The 17,347-nt window shown below is 60.6% G+C and overlaps 1 protein-coding gene across 2 annotated transcripts in view; it reads right to left on the reverse strand.

Annotated features, from left to right (window-relative positions):
* HTRA3 (HtrA serine peptidase 3) overlaps window positions 1–16,628 on the reverse strand; it is a 38,459-nt gene extending 21,831 nt beyond the window's left edge. The window contains exons 1-2 of one of the 2 annotated variants that reach the window (XM_004038418.5): window positions 15,950–16,628; window positions 3,716–3,815 (exon numbers count right to left, since the gene is read on the reverse strand). In XM_004038418.5, the coding sequence (XP_004038466.1) occupies window positions 3,716–3,815; window positions 15,950–16,334 (485 nt within the window). In that variant the 5' untranslated portion in view covers window positions 16,335–16,628. The remainder of the gene's footprint in view (window positions 1–3,715; window positions 3,816–15,949) is intronic. The other variant, XM_004038419.5, reaches the window with a different exon arrangement.
* Between the last annotated feature and the right edge of the window lie 719 nt (window positions 16,629–17,347).

Consider the following 17,347-nt stretch of genomic DNA (forward strand, 5'->3'; position numbering starts at 1 on the left):
CTGCGACATGTCAGATGACTCCCAGCTTGCACTCGCCATCCTGACTACGGAGCACGGAGCCAGACAGACCAGGATGCTAATCCCAAGTCCGGGCCCCACTTATTATCTGCCTGACCGTGGGCAGGTCAGTGAAGCTCTCTGAGCCTTGGTCTCCCCATTTGGGAAATGGGACAACAGCATCTCCTCAGCTGAGTGGTGATGCCTGGGCTCTAAAACGCCTCTCAACAAACAGGACAATAATTGGCCCTAGGGGAAAAGCCCCATTGCACACACAGCATCCTCCAGGGCTGCAGCAGGTACCCAGGAAGGGAGGCTCCCCAGAGGCTGGGGCAGATTCCTGATCATCCCGACAGGGTGAGTGCTGGGAGGGCTGAAAAGGCTTATTCCCACCTCCCTCCACCCTCACCCCCAGGCTAGCTGCCTAAAGCCCCAAATGTGGCAGTGCTGGCAGCAGGCAGATGCAGGACCCCAGCCCTAGACACCCCGAGGGCAGGGGTGCAGAGGCACAGATGAGGCCAGCCTGGGCCCTGCCCTCTGTGAACGGAGTGGAGCTGGCCTGGGTTTGCATTGGTGTTCGCCGATGGGCAACAATCCCCAGTTCTCACCAGAGCTCTCTGAGTAGAAACCACAGCCCCACATCCAGCAGGGGAGGAGGCTGAATGCCAGACACAGCCTGGGACCTTCTCCAGGGTGGGAACCTTCGGGACCCCAGCGTGGGGCCCAGCCCAGAGCAGGTACTCACTCCCTGAGGCTGCTTAGTAGAGATGAGCAAGGAAAATGTGCGAGGGACAAAGCATGGAGGGATGGGAACGTCTGGCACGTGCAGGGAGGTGACAGTCTCTGCAAAGTACAGGAGCTTCGCTATGACCCACAGGACCAGGGATGGCAGCGAATGCCACCCTGTGCTCCCTCTGAGGCAGGCAGGCCATTGAATGCTCATGGGCACCCTACAAGGGGGGTGCTGTGGTGAGCTGTGTCCTTGCCAAGAGATACGGCCAAGTCCTAAGCCCATAGACCCGTGAATGTGACTTTATTTGGAAACAGGGTCTTTGCAGGTGTCATGAAGTTACGGTGACATCAGAGTGTGTCTGTGTTGTCTTTAAGGGAGGGAAGTCCAGACTCACAGAGGGGAAGGCCATGAGGATGATGGAGACAGAGCAGAGAGAGGGGTGTAGGGGCCGAGGCGTACCAAGGACCGCGGAAAACACTAGAGCCAGTAGAGGGGCCTGGGACACTCCCCCAACATCCCCCAGAAGAAAGCAGCCCTGCTTGATTAGGACCTTGACACCTTGATTAGGACTTCTGGCCTCCAGAACCATGGGAGCAAACATCTCTGTCATTTTAAGCCATGCAGTCTGTGGTACTTTGTTATGGCAGCCACAAGAAACTACTGTTGTCTCTAACTCTCAGGTCTTCATGGTGGGAAAACTGAGTCCCAAGATGCTGAACTACTTGCCTAGGTCAGGCGGGCGGGCAAAGGGCAAAGCAGGGGTCTGCCCCAGGCAGCCTGGGCATCTGGCCACTCGGCCACCCCACACGGTGACCCCAGCATCTGTCCACTCACATCTGCTGCCAGCTTCTGCCACACCCACTCCGTGTGTGCCCCAGAGTAGGAACTGCACCTGTTTTGCCTGCGGAAGCCCTAAGGTGCCTCACAGGGTCAGGCACCTGCGGGGTCTGCAGAAAATGCCCACGGCTGCCCACTGGCCTCCATGCCTACACCCAGACCTCAGGTCAGGTGTCACAGCTAGGAGGCCTGTGCTGGACAAGCATCTGTCTCATCTTGTCTGCTGGGTCTCACCCACCCACTCAGGGCATCAGCCACTGGAGGCTCTGAGGGCGGAAACGGCCTCCCAGCTGGGCTGGAGTCAGTAATTAGTTGGTTCAGAGCCTGGTGGCTGGGGCCTTTCAGAAAGATGCTGCCCCATCCCTACCTCCTGGAAGGCCAGCAACGTGCCACTTAGCGCATCCAGTTATAATTTCCTCAATGACACGTCTCAGGGCCTGGGGCCCAAGGGAAGGGCAGTGAGGGGTCAGTGTGCTGCCAAGGGGGCAGTGAGAGGTCCATCAGCATGGGGCACCGGACAGGGTGGCAACCGGGGCTGTGGGTCCTGCATGGGTGGTGCCTCCAGGGCTGTTTTGAGAAACATGGGCTACACAGCCCACAGCCCAGGGAGCTCCCAGCAGGTGTGGAGGACGTGATGCTGAGGTGCTATATGCCTGTCACGCGCTCTCACACCCCTGTTCAAGGAGCACGGCCTCTGCTGGAGAGCCCGGGATGGGGAGGGCAGAGGGGCCGTGACGCCTAGCGACAGGGGCTTGGACCAGACAAGCGCCGAGCCAGCCAGCAGGGAGGCGATGCTGGAGCAGGAATCACTCCTGGGATCTCCCGATGAGCCACCAGATGCTCAGTCCCCAGGGCCGGGCCTAGGGCAGTGGAGCCTTGTCACAGGGAGGCTAGAGGCCTCAGGGAAAGTGCCGTGAAAACAAGCAAGTCCCTGGAGCCCTGGCCTGTGGCCTCTGGTGACTGCTCATTGCCGGCTCCTTGTCCACCTGGACCCGCCGTCTGATCCCTATCAGGGTGGAATGAGGCTTGGTTCCGGGGCCTCCTCATCAGGCTGTTTGCCGGCTCTGTCCACACCCAGGGGCCAAAGGGCCAGGAAAGGTGGATGGGAGAAACACTCTAAACCTCAGAAGAGTCATTCAGTCTGCTTCTGTGAGATATAAGTCAATCTGGGACGAGCCCGCAGGATTCGGTGTGAGCGATCAGACATTGGGCAGTTTGCACAGCGGGAGGTTCTGAAGGCAGGGCTTCCCCACACCAGCTCAGAGGGTCCCTGTGATGGGGGAGATGGGAGAGGTTGGGGATGGTGGCAGGGACCGGGGCAGGCCCTGTGGGAAGAAAGGGAGGAGGCTTTGCCTGTGCATCTGCAAGGAGAGGTCTTGCTCGGGGGTGAGGCCACAGGGTACACACCACTTCCTCTACGGGGCTGGGACATCCTGCTTCCCTATTGACCGACTCCACTCATTCATTCATTCTGTTACTCATCCATTGTACATTCACTCATTCCCTCCCTCACTCATTCATTCTGCCACTTCCTCACTCACTCATTCCTCCCCTCACTCATCCGTGCACTGATTCGTGCGTTCACTCACCCATCCCTCATTCCTCCCCGCTCTGGCCACACGGGCCTCGGTGCTTGCGAGCTGCCCCCACTGCCCTGCATCCACTGGCCCAGCTCCCGGGGTGCCTACTTCAGGCTTAGCTTGTGAGGCCTCCCGAGCCCCCGGTTCCCACTGCCCCGAGCCCTGCTCTCTGCCTGCCGTGCCTCTGCTCCTTGCACACACACCTGCTGTCTCCTGGCATCTCCTCCACTGGGTTCTGTCTGTGTCTGCTTTACTGCACGGCCCCTCAGGACGACCAACACATTGCAGGTATCCAATAGCATGGGCGGCAGCACAAAGGGACAAAGACCCACAGCTGTGCACCTTCTTGGTGCCTACAGCTCCAGCAGGCGTGGAGTCACTTCAGCGGGGATGTCCTTCCCCAGGGGCACACAGGCAGCCAGCAGATGTGACTGAGGTCAGCCTGACCCCAGGCCACTCCAGTTTCTGTGGCCCAGGCTGCAGAATCAAGCCTGGTTTGGGCCCCAGCAGCTGGCGGGTGTACCAGGGGACACCAGGAGGCAGAGAGGGGCGAGGGGTATTCACCCACCTCAGGAAGAGCTCTATGTGGACCACGGCTGGTGCGATCTTCTCCACCACGTCGGCAATGAAGTTGAACTTGTAGCGTGGGCTGCTCAGCTGGTGGAGACCTGCACTGGCGGGAAGGGCCAGGTGCGTCAGTGAGACCACGATGCTGCCAGCTCCCAGAGGCCTATGCCCGGTGGGCAGGAGGAGGAGGCTCTTCCTGAGACCCCTGTCGCAGTTCAGAGCCAGCCTCAGCCCACACTGAGCCCGTTGGGGACCCCCTACCACACAGCAGTGCAGTGACACCAGGCGTTTGGGAAGGGGCTCACTCACCCCGAGAATGGTTAAAAAGGCTTCCATGTGCTGGGCTTCCTCGCCCCCCTCACTGGACCCTGCTAGGCTGGGCAGGAGGCTCAGAGAGAGGTTAGGACATTGCCGTGAGCCACACGGGAGTGAGGCCAGGGCTGGATCTCGGGTCAGTCCCCCTGGGCCTTGTCTGTTCCCTCATGCTACAGCAATACCCTTACAGGAGAGAACTGGCCCTCTCCTCATGGGCTCCAGCTGGTCCCTCCAAGCCCTGGGGCTACAGCAGCATCCAGGCGGGGATGTAGTGGAAGACCCCCAGGTGACCCTTCTGAGCTACCCAGGCCCGGACACAGTGTGGCCCCTCTGGGCCAAAAGAGCTGCCAATTTCTGAGTCCACAGGGCCCTACATCTGTGTCTAACTTGGCCACACCCCAGCCCGACTTGCTAGATGGTTCACGAACTTCCCTGGACCCTTCCCGGGCTCAGATTCCTGCTGCTGTCAGCAGTAGGGGCTGTGGCTGCCAGGACCACAGGCCTGAGGCATGCAGTGGCACGGGGCCCACAGCCCTCGGGGTTCCCTGCACGGGCCTGTGCCGGGATCTCTCCAGTTCCCACCATCTGGAACCCACGCTGCTCAGCCTCGCTCGTGGCTCCCGAGCCCCGCGATGAGCAACTGGGCTGGGGGCTGCACACACCAGGGGTTCGGCTGGGCCTGGCTGCTTTCTAGCTGTGTGGCCTCAGACAGATTACTTACATTCTCTGGGCCTCAACTCCTCATCTGAAAAATGGGACTGAATATGCCTTCCTACCACATCTGTGGGAACTGAGTGTGGAGGACTGCAAATTTGGAGTCCCTGCCCGGGGGGCTACCCACCCACCCAGCCACCTTGGCAATGGGGCCCTCAGTCCATAACGTCCAGCTTTGCAGCCCACATTCCTCTTGATCTCTGGGAAGTGGCCGAGCATGGGGACCGAGGGAAAATCTGGTTTTCTGGATCGTCCAAAGGCACGAAGGTACCATGGTGGATGCCACTGTGGGCGCAGGGCCCAGGCCGCGGTCCGTGCTCTAGGAATCATCACGGGGCAAACACAATCCCCAGGCACATCCCAATTCATTCCCCCAACTCTCCAGGGGCAGCCAGGGGAAGGAAACTTTTCCTCTATTTTAAAGCTGGGGACACTGAGGCTCTGTAAGAAGAACCCCCCTGCCCAAGGACTCACGGCTGGGAGGGGAGAACCAGGATCTGAACGCAGGCCGCAGGCCTCCTTTCCCTGGGTGCCCCCACCTCTGCCCTGCGGCTCCCCAAGGCCCTGAAGAGCCCTTTAGCCTGAGCTGGGACCTGGGGGGTTGGCTCGAGCTCTGGTGTTGGGTCTCCCAGACTTCCGATGTCTGCCTCTCAACCGGCCCACAGGCACCAACCACACCAGCCCTCGTCCACTTCAGTCAGCCTGAATCAAAGGCCACCTGTCTGGGCTGGCTAGAGCCTGGCTGGGAGACGCCGGCCACTGCAAGGTTCCTCATAGATCAAACCACTGCGGCAGAGCGGGGTCTCAGGTTCAGAGGTCACATTAACAAACACCCCAGGGGCAGGGCCCGCTGTGGGCCCAGGGCTCTCTCTGCCCACGTTTGCTTCCATGAGGGATGCGCTGCCCTGCTCGACACCCACAAAGCAGGCGGCTGCCTTGGTGAGGTGAAGCTGCCGTGAGGCCCGAGTGGGCAGCCCAGGCCTGTCCGCTCCTCCTCCCTGCCCCTGGGAACTTGAGTTCATTTTCTAGCACCCAAGTAGAGAGGAAGGACACCAGCCACAAAGCCTGCTTCCCTGGTGAGGTTTGGAGCTGGTTCGGAGCTGGTTCGGAGCTCTCACAAGATGCGCTCAGACCCACAATTTCCACGACCCAGAGGGATCCCAGGGCAACCCCCAGGCCCAGGCCCTCCTCCCTCCAGGAGGGAGGACTCAGCTGGTCTGCTGCTCCCCTGTGTGCCCTGGGGCCTGAGGCTGGCGCCCCATGTGCCTCGCCTGAGGAGAAGCGCCAGGGCACGGGCACAGCCCCCAGTTGGGACCATATTACCTCTCCTACCGTGTGGCCTTTGTCGGGCCGCTGACTCCAGTTTCTGCTCATCATCCACCTCTCTACACCTCCCCCTGCACGACCTCTCTCTACTCTCCCTACCAAGATGCTCTGGTTGGTCCTGGGCCCGGCCCTAATCCTGCCTCCTCCAGGCAGCCCCCCAGCAGCCCCAGTTGTACCGAATCTGCCGCTGCTCACAGCCTTATTCAACCCACGCGTGCAGGGTGCGTCCTGTGTGCCCACCTGTGACAGCTGCTGGAGACACAGTGGTTCAGCTGGGGGCAAGGGTCAAGTCAGTGACCGACCAGAGACAGCACAGCATCACCAGGGATGAGGCAGAGAGGAGCCCGGCGTGGGGTGGGTGAGTGCAGAGGTGCCCTGACCCAGGCCTGGAAGAGCCCACGGGCAGGGGCACAGCACATGGAAAGCCATAGGCTGAGCCCGCATTGCCTGTGCAGGCAGCCACGGCAGACAGGGACCTGGGCCCAGTGTGAACACAGCAGAAGGAGGAATGGCAGCACCTCTCCTCCCACAGGTGATTAGAAAAGGCTGCCTTCCTGTGTGTCTCCATCCTGGACTCAGACACTCCAACACCCAGGGCCGGAAAGCTCTCTGGACCCCAACGTGTCCACCCCCTGCTTGCCAAAGCCCAGCCCCTGGACCCCCTCAAGCGCCTGGGCTCCTGGGCCCCTGAGCTCTGATGCGGCAGCCTGAAGATCTGCACAGCACTGCGGCCTCCACCGGAAGGACTTTCTCCCCAGTGTGGTCTCCCAGAGGTCACTTAAAATAGGTGACACTCGATTCTATAGGGGATGATTTGTTTTTAAACCCTCTGTGAAATATTCATTAGGTAAAAGCCTTGCAGGAAACATCAAAATTCTACTACATCGTGGTTATTTGTGGTTGGGGTAAAGTTACAGTGACTTTCTTTCATTTTTCAAAGAGAAAATAAAACAGGGAGGGAGAGCAAGGCCTGAGACAGAAGGGCCGTGGGGCTGGGCTGGGAGGTGGCCTGTTTCCCACAGAGTCTCCAAAGAGAAGCCCGCACGTGCCCACCCCACACCCCAGGCTCCTTTGGGACAGAGACCATCTGGTTCGCTTCCACACCCCAGTGGTAACCAGCACAGGGTGAGACAGCCGCTGAGACATTTCAGAGGGAAGGGATGGAGGGGGAGGAGGGACGGAGAGAGGAGGGGAGGAAGACAGAGAGAAGGGAGAGAAGTTCAAGGGGGCCCTTCTTGATGCTCTCTGAGCCAGCACACAGTAGGTCTGCAAAGAGCACCCTGAAGAAAGAATGTGGGTCAGCTGATTAACCAAGTCTCCAAGCAGCCTCACAAAAGCAGCAGCACTGGCCCATTTTATGGCCCAGGAGACTGAGGCTCAGAGGCAAAGATCAATCACTGAGGGAGGGCAGGCCTGGCGCTGGCCCAGGTCTGCTGGATTTCAGGGTCTAGGCAACCCCAGAGCCTGGGGCACCCCTGCAGGGCCCCACCAGGTCCTGTCCCTTTAAGCGGACCTCGGTGGGTGGTGGGGTGGGGGCAGGGGCCCCCGTGCCCCAGCTCCTCCTCCCAACACGCAGATGAATCAGCCATGAATCAGGGGGAAGGGAGGACGCGGTTCCCACTGCCTCTTTCCACAGGAAAACCGTGGGCCCCACGGCTGGGAAGCAGACTCTGTTTATTTGGGGGTTTTTGACAACCTCCACCCCCACCCCATCCTCGAGCCAAAGTTCTGAAGTCAACAGTCAGTCTCAACCAGATTCAGCCGTTAGCCGTTTTTTTTTGTTTTGTTTTGTTTTTGTTTTTTTTTTCCTCAATAAACTGGAATCTAAAGCCCTGGAAGTTTCAGTCAGGAAGACCCTGACACAGAGCAAAGCAATCAAGGCCCAAGGCTAGGTGTCTGGTGTCACATCCCAGGAGAGGAAGGGGCGCAACAGGGCAGGGGAGACAAGTAGGGTGCCAGGGCTCCAGCTCCAACAGCCCTGCCTGATGGAACTCCCAGGAGTCCTGGGGGACTGTGGCCGACCCTGAGAGAGGACCACGTGCTGGCTCTGGACAGTCATAACTGCCATGGAACAGATGGCGACACTGAGGCCCAGATACTCTGTGGGGATACCTCGTGTTTGTACACTGCGTAATTCCAGGCCCTTACTGACAAATATCAGAGTGGCCAGCTTCCCTGCAGTTGTGCAGTGCACAACCTGCCCAACTGTATGCATCAGTCCCTCTAGCACATAATGTGCAGAGCTGGGACTGACACCCAGTTCTGTTCCTCCATCTCTAAGGTCCCTGCCCCTTCTTTTATTGCCCTCTGCAATTAGCAGACCCCTCTGCCACCCAGTGGTCAGCTGTGAGCTGGGGATGGAGGAGCCATGAGTGGATAGCCATGGGTCCCAGGCTGTGCCCATCTGTCCATAACGGTGACCATGGTCTACAGACCAGATGGCAACCTCTAAGCAGGGCATTCAAGGCCTGGGGTGTCCTGGTCCCATTGACACCTGCAGCCTCACGTGCTGCCACTCTCCCCTGTGGACCTCGGCTCTGCTTCCTGCGCATGCAGGCTCCTAAGTGTCACTGTGCCTTTGCACATGTGGTTCCCTCCTCTGGAAATATGCCCTTCCTGTCATTCCTCAGGGCCCAGGCCAGCAGCGCCTCCTCTGGGGAGCCTACCCTGACTTTGCCAGCGTGGTGATCCACCTCTCCTTCTGGGCCCAACAGCACCTCGTGCCCTTCCCAAAGCTAGTCCTTTGGGAGTGTACCTGTGGCCTGCACCCCTGCGCCTGGGCTGGACCTGGCCCGCTGCAGCGGGCAGGAAGCGAATGAGGGAGCGAATGAATGCTCTTCAGAGACAGAGGAGCCATTCCAGGGGCCCCCTCAACAGCACCCAGCCCCGCCCACCACTAAAGGGGCTGCCTCCTGGGTCTAATTAGTTCCCAGGGCAGCTTCCTTTGCTTTTCCTCCTCTGGAAAACTTGCCTGTCCCCTAGTGAACTGTGCCCCACCGAGCCATGTCCCCAAGTGAACCGTGCCCCCACAAGCCTCAGGTCCAGCTGTGGCTCCCCGTGGGGTGGATGCTGCCGTCTGCCACCCTTAAGCCCAGAGACCTGTTCATGTGGAACGCAGGCGGGATGAGGGCTGCAGCCCAGGCCCAGAGGAACCCGCTGCCTCCCCCTCCACGGGCCACACCTCGCAGGCGGGACCTGATTTGGGCATGGGACGTCAGGCTGGGCTCCGACGTTTGTGATCTCATTGAATTCTTGCAGCAATTCTGCAAGACAGGAACTGAGTCCATTTTACAGGCAAGGAAACAAGGCTTAGAGAGGCCACGGGACCTGCCCAAGGTGCACAGCCAGGCCCCGCAAGCCCTGACCTGGGTGCTTCCCCTGCTCCGTGCTGGCCCTTGGCAAATGTGACAACCTGTCCAGCCCCAGGAAAGCTCAACCTAGACCCGAGCTCAATGTGGGGCCAGCCTGGCTCCTCTGGCTGTGAAACTCCACACCAGCTGGGCCACAGCCAGCCCCTGGGAGGAGGAGGAGGTGCTGCCGCCAGCCTGCCTGTGATTTACCAAGAAGGCTGGTCCTTGTGCACAGTGCCATGGGTCAGGCACTTCCATGCCACTGAAGGCAAGGAAGACAGCCCCTGGCCCTCCTCTTACAGGAAGCCCTCCCTGCCTTGACCGGGGCCAATGAAACTCCCTCCGGCAGGGCCAGCACATGGCAGCACCTCCACAGACACCACCTTCCAGCTCCTCCCCTTCCTCGACCCCTCTCCCTCGCTCTCACTAACTCCACTTCTGTAAGACGCGTCCACCTGCCATCCTTTCTTCACATCAACTTCTATGAGCCCAGCACCATGCAAAGCACACTCAGTCCATCATCTCGTTTGTCCGGTGACCAGTGAGGAGGCTCCCACTGTTATCCATTTCACAGATGAAGAAACTGAGGTGCAAAGAGCTTCAGAGACTTCTGGGGCAGAGCTGGGACTCCACCCTGAGCAGCCAGACATGAGGGACAGAACTGGGTCCCAGTCCTGGTGCTCTGCCCATTATGTGCTGGAGCAGGGAAATGCACACAGGTGGGCAGGCTGTACACTGCACAATTCCAGGGAGTCACCTGCTACCCCTGCACTAGACCTGGCTTTCAGCTTGGGGAACATATGGACATGTCCTCGCCATGTCTTTGCTGCACCAAGGACAGCGGTCTATGATTTTAAACCCTGTCTCACCCATTAGTCCACAAACACCCTCATCAAAACCAAGCAAGGCAGACACTTCGATGTGCTAGGGGCCTGCCTGGTATTCAGAGCACTGGCTGGGGAACCAGGGGACCTGGGCTCAGGGCAGAACCATCCATCCCTACCTGAGTGACCGAGGGCAGCTTCCTACAGCTCCCTGAACCCTTTCTCATACAGGACCAGGACATCAATACCCCAATGATGTGTTGAAGGATTTGTGGGCCTGGAACACTGCCCAGTGTCACACCGTTGACCCTTGTAAAACCTGGTGGCCTCCCTCCCTCAAAGCAAGCCTGGGCGGAAGGCATTCAGACCACCTGGCAGGCTCTGGTGAGCCTGTGGGAGGCCAAGGGTGCACAGGCCCCCTTGTACCACTTCTCCACAACTAGACGCCCCCATCTCCAGAAAGCCCTCCTGATCTAGCCCGCTCTCCACTCTGAAGGTGGTTTCTTCCTCTTCTGGGCTCCATGCATTGTCATTGGTCCCTCACAATGCAGGATGGGGGTTTCACAGGAGTCTGCGGCTGTGGTGATGTGGGCAGGAGGCAGTGGTCGGGGTCACCAAGCCTGCGAGCCTGCCAGGAGGCTATGCTTAGTCCTGAGGCCGTGGGAGCCATGGCCCAGCTTTCGGCAGGCACCGTCTGCATCTCGCCAAGTCCCAGCTTTCAGCAGGCACCGTCCGGGTCTCGCCAAGTCCCTTCAGGCTGCTGTGTGGGGCTGCATGGGAGGGCAGAGGCCTGTCGGGGGAAGACTACAGGATGGCAGATGGGGTGAGGGTGCATTTGCTAGGCCAAACCCCGGCAGGAAGGGCAGCTGCACAGCGCCCTGGTCTCAGCTCCAGTCCGGCTGGACTCCTGGCTTCTGGCAGCCTTGGCGAAACCTCTTGGCCAAGCAGCTCTGCCGGCAGTTCCAAGTCCTCCAGTGCCGCCAGATGCTGTGGCTCAGCACTGCAGCCCCAGCGGGAGTGGGCGGGGCAGGAGGGGAGGCGTCATCTTGCCTGAGTGGTCCCAGATGCTGAACTCCAAGGCATGTGCAGCCCCAGGAAGCTGCTAAGAGGATTACAAATCAAAAGCCAACCCAAGTTCTTCAATAAATACAACCGGGAGATGCCGTCAGAACCTGCTTGGGGTTGCACAATAAAAGCCGCTGATTAAATGCCACCTTGTAAACTGCTCTGGGGCTCTATATTCTGAGCGCATGGCAGGCTCCAAGGCCTGTTTATCTGCAGCCACAGGAGAGGCTGCACGGCCTCAGAGCTCTGGTTACACGCAAAGGGAAACCCTTCTCCACACAGGCCCTCAGAAACGCATTTATCCCCGCTTTTACCACCCCATGGATGGACATTTATCCACTCTGTGCAACTGCGCTGCCTTAACATGGACCTGAGAAGATGCGAGGGTTCCCCTGAGAAGTGGTGAGCCTCCGTCACTGGAGGGATGCAAGAAGGGCCCGGAGGGTTAGAGGAGATTCACACATCACATGGGCCCTCGTCTCATTTCATGTCATCTACAGAGGCCACGCACTGGCCCAGGCCCCTGCCCCGCGAGGCTCCGAGCCTGGAGGAGATGGGGATCACGCAGAGAAGTTGACCCACAGTCACAGCTGTGTGCAGGGCCCACCGGAGACCCTGGGTGTGCTCACCAGGCAATGAAGGATGACCTGGGCACAGTGGCCAGGGCAGGCGGCTCAGGGGTGGTTGGACATCTGGGTGAAGGCAGGATGAGGAACGCACCACGCTAAGGCAAGGGAAGGAAACGCCGGGCAGTGGGCACTGTGCGTGTAAAGGCCTCAAGGTGGGAAAGAGACCGGTGAGGCCGTGAGGCCGGAGCACAGGGGATGAGGGGACAGTGGGAGACGGCACCGAAGGTGATGCGGGCCAGGTGGCAGGCACAGGGCCCTGTGAGTCAAGTGTTGGGGTGCCTTGCAAGGAAGCCTGCAGGTGATGGGCAGGACAGATTCACCAAGGTGATCCTGGCTGCTGCGTGAGAAGTGATGGAAGGGAGGATGCAGGGGGAAGTCAGAGCGCCCCAGGAGATGTTTTGTGGATGAGCTGAGAGGACTCCCGGTCCACAGGAGAATGAGGGGTGGAGGGCAGTGAGGGGCAGAGGGGAATAAGGGGTGGAGAGGAGTAAGGGTCCCCATCCACACAGCTAGGCTGCAATGGGCAGGCCCAGGAAAGGTACCCCCACACCAAGTCCCAAACTGATGAGCCACCGTGACAGTGCAGCAGGCATTGAGGGGAGTGAGGGGAACAGGGGAATGAGGGGCGGAGGGACGGAGGGGATCGAGGCTCCCCACTGAACATCCTGGTGCTCCTTTCAGTGGGGCTGGGAAGAGTGGAGCCTGAGGCGGCTCCGCAGGCATCTCCACGTGACTCTAACTCAGGAGAGACCCGGGGGCTGGAGATAGGGCCCGAAGTCCCAGCACCTGGGGAGGACTTAATGGCAGATGAGCTTACTGGGGCGGGGGGGCGGGGGGAGGGTGGCGAGAAGGGACCAAGGAGACCTTCCTGCCTCGAGGGTGGCAGAAGGCGGAGGAGCTGACATGGGGAGGGGAGAGGAGAGCACAAGGAACCTCAGCCCACAGGAGGCTGCCCTCACCAGGCAGGACTTCCTCCCAGAAATGCCCGGCAGCGCCTGGCACACCACTAAGTGTGACCGGCACCCAGCAACTTCTGGCTGGGACCTCGGGAGGGCGGAAGGCTGGCTACGCTGCTGGAATACTCCATGGAGGCTGAGCCTGATGGAGCCAGGGGCCCAGGCCTGACCCGACTCCCAGCCTCAGGGGCCCTGCCACCCCTTGCAGAGGAAAAGCCAGGAGCCCCACAGAGCATAGCCTGCAAAGCCAGCCAGACCCAGGCCAGGCCCAGCCGGGTCACTTCCTGACCATGTGACCTCAGAGCAGTCCCTCACCCTTCCTGGCCTCCGGCAGCACATCTGTGGTGCCTGGGAAAGGACCAGGCTTGCCGTGGGAAATGAGACAGGGTTGGGGAGAGGCCGGGCACCCAAGGCCTCCACAGGGAGTGGACTCTGCGTGTCGCCCTGCCGAAAGCTGGCTGTCCAAGGTCCCCGTGCACCGGGCTACAGTGGCAGGGCTGCACACCATCCACAGTGTGAACGGCGCCCTGGAGATGGCCAGCAGCCTCCCACCTGCACTCTCTGCCTCCCCTCCCCACCGGGCCCCATTTCCCCACCTGGCTCCATGGGCTCTGGTGGCGACAGGGCTCTCAGGTCCTGTGCAGGTCTCTGCCTTGCCCATGCCCTCTCTGTCCTCCCCATCCTTCCCCAGGCAGCTCCCAGTCCTCCTCCACAGCTTGGCACAGAAGCGCCTCCTCTGGAGAGCCTCTCCTGACCTTGCTGGGTGAGACAGATTTGGGTCGGTCGCCACAGTGATAACAACATATGAAACAACGTGGTCTGGGGGTCGCCCATCAGGCAAGGGGCGTGTGCCTTCATGCCTGGCAGCAGCTCTCCTGCAGGTGCTGCTGTCGTCCCCACTTCTCATTTGAGGAAACTCAGGGTGAGCAAGTGGTCTAAGGTCACCTCATCGGGAAGAGGTGTGCTGGGACTGCAGACCCCCGAGCACTGAGGCCTCAGCCCATGACCCCACGCTCGCAGCTGCCTCCTGGCCTTCTGAGCTCCCCATGCACCTGTCTCTGGGGATAAGACTATTTTCCTCCTCCCTTCTGTCCCCTCGATGGTCTGTGAGGCTTGAGGGCACCAACAGAGTCTGCTACATGGCTGTGCCCTGTCACCAGCCTGGGGCCAGCCAGGCACACAGAGAAAGCGCCTCATGACGCGAACTCCAGAAGTCAGTGAGTGTCTCAGAACGCCCAGGCTGCCTCCAGCTCCCTGCCAGCCCTGAGCCCTGCAGCCCTATTCTCATAGTGCCTTATACAGTGGGGAGCGGGGTGGGGAGGTGGCCCCCATGCACACAGCTGGGCTGCAATGGGCAGGCCCAGGAAAGGTACCCCAGCACCAAGCCCCAAACTGATGAGCCACTGTGACAGTGCAGCAGGCGTTGAGCCAATGACAACGTCTCCGAGACCCCGCAGCCCCACACTCGCACCCCTCAGCCTCCTGGGCTGTCTCAACACAAGCCGGACCTCATCACCCTCACCCCCATGATGGTTTGAACATGTTCCCTCCAAAACAGAGGTGTTGCCTATGTGATGGTATGAAAAGGTGGGGTGTTAGGAGGTGATGAGGTCACAAGGGTTCCTCCTTTCGAGCGTGGGCAGAAGCTCCTTATGAGAGAGGCTACAGGCAGCGTTCGGCCTTGTCCCTGCCTGCACTTCTGCCGTGGGAAGACACAGCTTCCTCCCTTCCGCAGAGTGCAGCCCTCACCAGACAACCGAGCCTGCTGGCACCTTGGTCTTGAACTTTCCAGCCTCCAGAGCTGCGAGAAATACATCTCTGTCCTGTATAAACTGCCCAGTCTCAGGTGTACCAGCACAAGGTGGACTGGGACTCCCTGCCAAACCCTGCGGGGGCTCTTCCACATAACCCTAGCTAATCTCGAATGATGCTTCCCACACGGGGCTCCCAGGAACCCCAGCGTGCTGGGAGGAGGTCACGTGTTCTGCCAGAAAAGAAGAGCTCTCTGTTGAAATTCTCTGGGGAAGCCGTGGGTTTCATCAATTGAGGACACTGCAGGTTTTCTCAGAACCTCTGATAGATTGAGCCTGTGAGTCTCCACTACAGGAATAGAGCGCTCAGTTCCCCAACCTTTTTACACCATGAGAACACTTGGAATTGTGTTCAGCAGACCGCAGAAAAATGAGGAAGCCCTCTGCAGGCTTCCCAGGTGCCCCGGCAGTTGGTGCTCCCCATGGTGCTCCTGAGGCTCCACGGAGCCTGTTCTGGCAGCTACTGCATCTCTCCCTGCCACCTGCAAGCTGATGGCACACAGGACCCTGACTCCTATCCATGAACCTGGGGCCCGTCGCCTGTCTTCAGTGAGCCCCTGTCCGGCCACAGCAGAGTCTGCCTTCCTAAGAGGCACCCCAAACAGGGAAAAAGGTACAGCAGGTTTTCTAGCATTTTCCTCTACGCACAGAGTCAACCTGCACGGTGAGATGCAACCTAGAGCCGACTGCCTCAGGGGAGGCTGTTCTAGGGTCTGACCCCGACATTCTCTCCCCCAAGCAGCCTCTCCCTGGGGCGCCCTAAGCAGTTCAGGGACCTGCACCCTGACCCTTCCCACACAGTCCTGTGGAGACATGCACTTAACCACAGTCGCCAGGAAACAAGGCATCACCCAAGAGGGCACCCGGGCTGGAGAGTTAGGGCAGGAAAGAGTGCCCTTCACTCAATACCCGGACAGAGCAGGGGTCCAGGGATCAAGGGAATGGGCACGAGACATCAGTTCTGAAGAGACCAGAGCTGGAAACAGTCCTAGTTGGGGCCCCTCGGGTGGCCAGGAGACCACCGGGTTTCCCTTTTGACTCTAATTCTGTGACCTTGGGGACAGCGGTTTACTTTTCTGGGCCTCAGTTTCTTCATCTGAAAGACCAGAGGGCTGGTGGGATGATTTCTGAAGGGCCACCCGGTGGTGCCCAGGGAAGGGCGACCTCGAGCTCGGCCCTAACTCCCGGCCTTAGTTTCCCCAAGAGAAAGAAGCTTCACTTCCTCCCTGGCCCCCGAGCGCTTACCCAACGGGCAGGCGCCCTTCTGCAGCTGGCGCACGGGCGTCCCGGAGAGCTGCAGCGCGCGGCGGCTGGCCGCCTGCAGCGCGCACACGTTGGCATAGGTGTGCCCGTCGGTGCCACACACGGCGTGCGACCAGCGGCAGCGGCACAGGCCGCGCACGCACTCCAGGCTCTCCCCGCAAGGCGAGTCCAGAGGGCCGCCACAGGGCTCGCCCTCGCTGGCGGCGCACACCAGGCAGCAGTTGCAGAGGTCGGGCACGTAGCCGCCGGGGCAGCGGGGGCTGGGACACCGCGACACGTCGCAGCGCGCGGGACACGGCGCCGCAGGGGGCTCCCGGGCCAGCGCCAGCGCGGCCAACGCGGCCAGGAGCAGCGCTCGCGCCGGCATGGCGGCAGGGCCGGCGGCGGGTGGCAGCGCGGGAGACCGGGCGGGGGCCGGCGGGGACAACGAGGCCGCTGCGGGGCCAGGCGCCGGGCGCCTACGGATGGGACTGGGGCGGACGCGCGGTCACATGCGCCGGTGGCTCAGGCTGGCGGGCGGCAGGGCGGCAGGGGCATCCCCAGGGCGCAGGGAGCGCAGGGACTTCAGCTCCCTCCAGCCTGACGGTCCGCGGGCGGCGGGCCCAGCGCCTTTAAAGGCGACCGCCCAGCCCGCCCTCGCTGGAAGGGGCGGCCCGGCCCCTCCGCCAGCCCCGCCCAGGCCCCGACAGGGCCCCGCCTGGCCTTCCCGGCCTGGACCCACCCGGCAGGCCTTGGGACTCTGGTCGGCCTGGTCGAGAAAACCCGAGGCTACAGACACGCAGGGGTCCTTTCTGGTGGGGACCCCCGGGCCCAGCCTATCCCAGAAACCTTGGGGGATGCGTTCTCCCCGCTCTGGAGGGGTCTGTCCGGGTCCAGTCTCCTCTGTGCCTCAGTTTCCTCCTCCAGGAAAGGGGAATTGACAGCATTTCTCAACCTCATAGGGTCGTTGGAAGAACCACAGAGGCCATGGCTGAGCAGTGTTCCCGAGTCCTCGCTGTCCATGGAACCGGAAGCTGTTTCCATTCTCATCATTGCTCCTGCATTTTCTGCAGGGCCCCTTCAGACCCAGGTCCCATCACGAGAGTCAGAGTCTGGTGACAGTGCATCAGCTGAGGGGGTGAAGGCTGCGGAGTTGTGAGAGAGGGCAGAACCCCCCTTGGAGGTGAATGTCAAGCCTGAAGAGGAAGGATGGGAAGCGGGAGCTGGCCGTGACCTGGGCAGAGGCTCCCAAGCAAAAGCAGGTCGGGGCAGCAGGAGATAACCCCGCGCGCACAGCCTGGAGCTGCAGTCTTCACACTGTGTGTGTCCCTAGTACCCTGGGCTGCCTGGCGAAGCCTGGGTGTCCTTTTCAGAAAGATGTCGTCAAGTACATTTAAATGC

The sequence above is a fragment of the Gorilla gorilla genome, chromosome 3 (genome assembly GCF_029281585.2).
Source record: "Gorilla gorilla gorilla isolate KB3781 chromosome 3, NHGRI_mGorGor1-v2.1_pri, whole genome shotgun sequence".
NCBI classification, from domain to species: domain Eukaryota; kingdom Metazoa; phylum Chordata; class Mammalia; order Primates; family Hominidae; genus Gorilla; species Gorilla gorilla.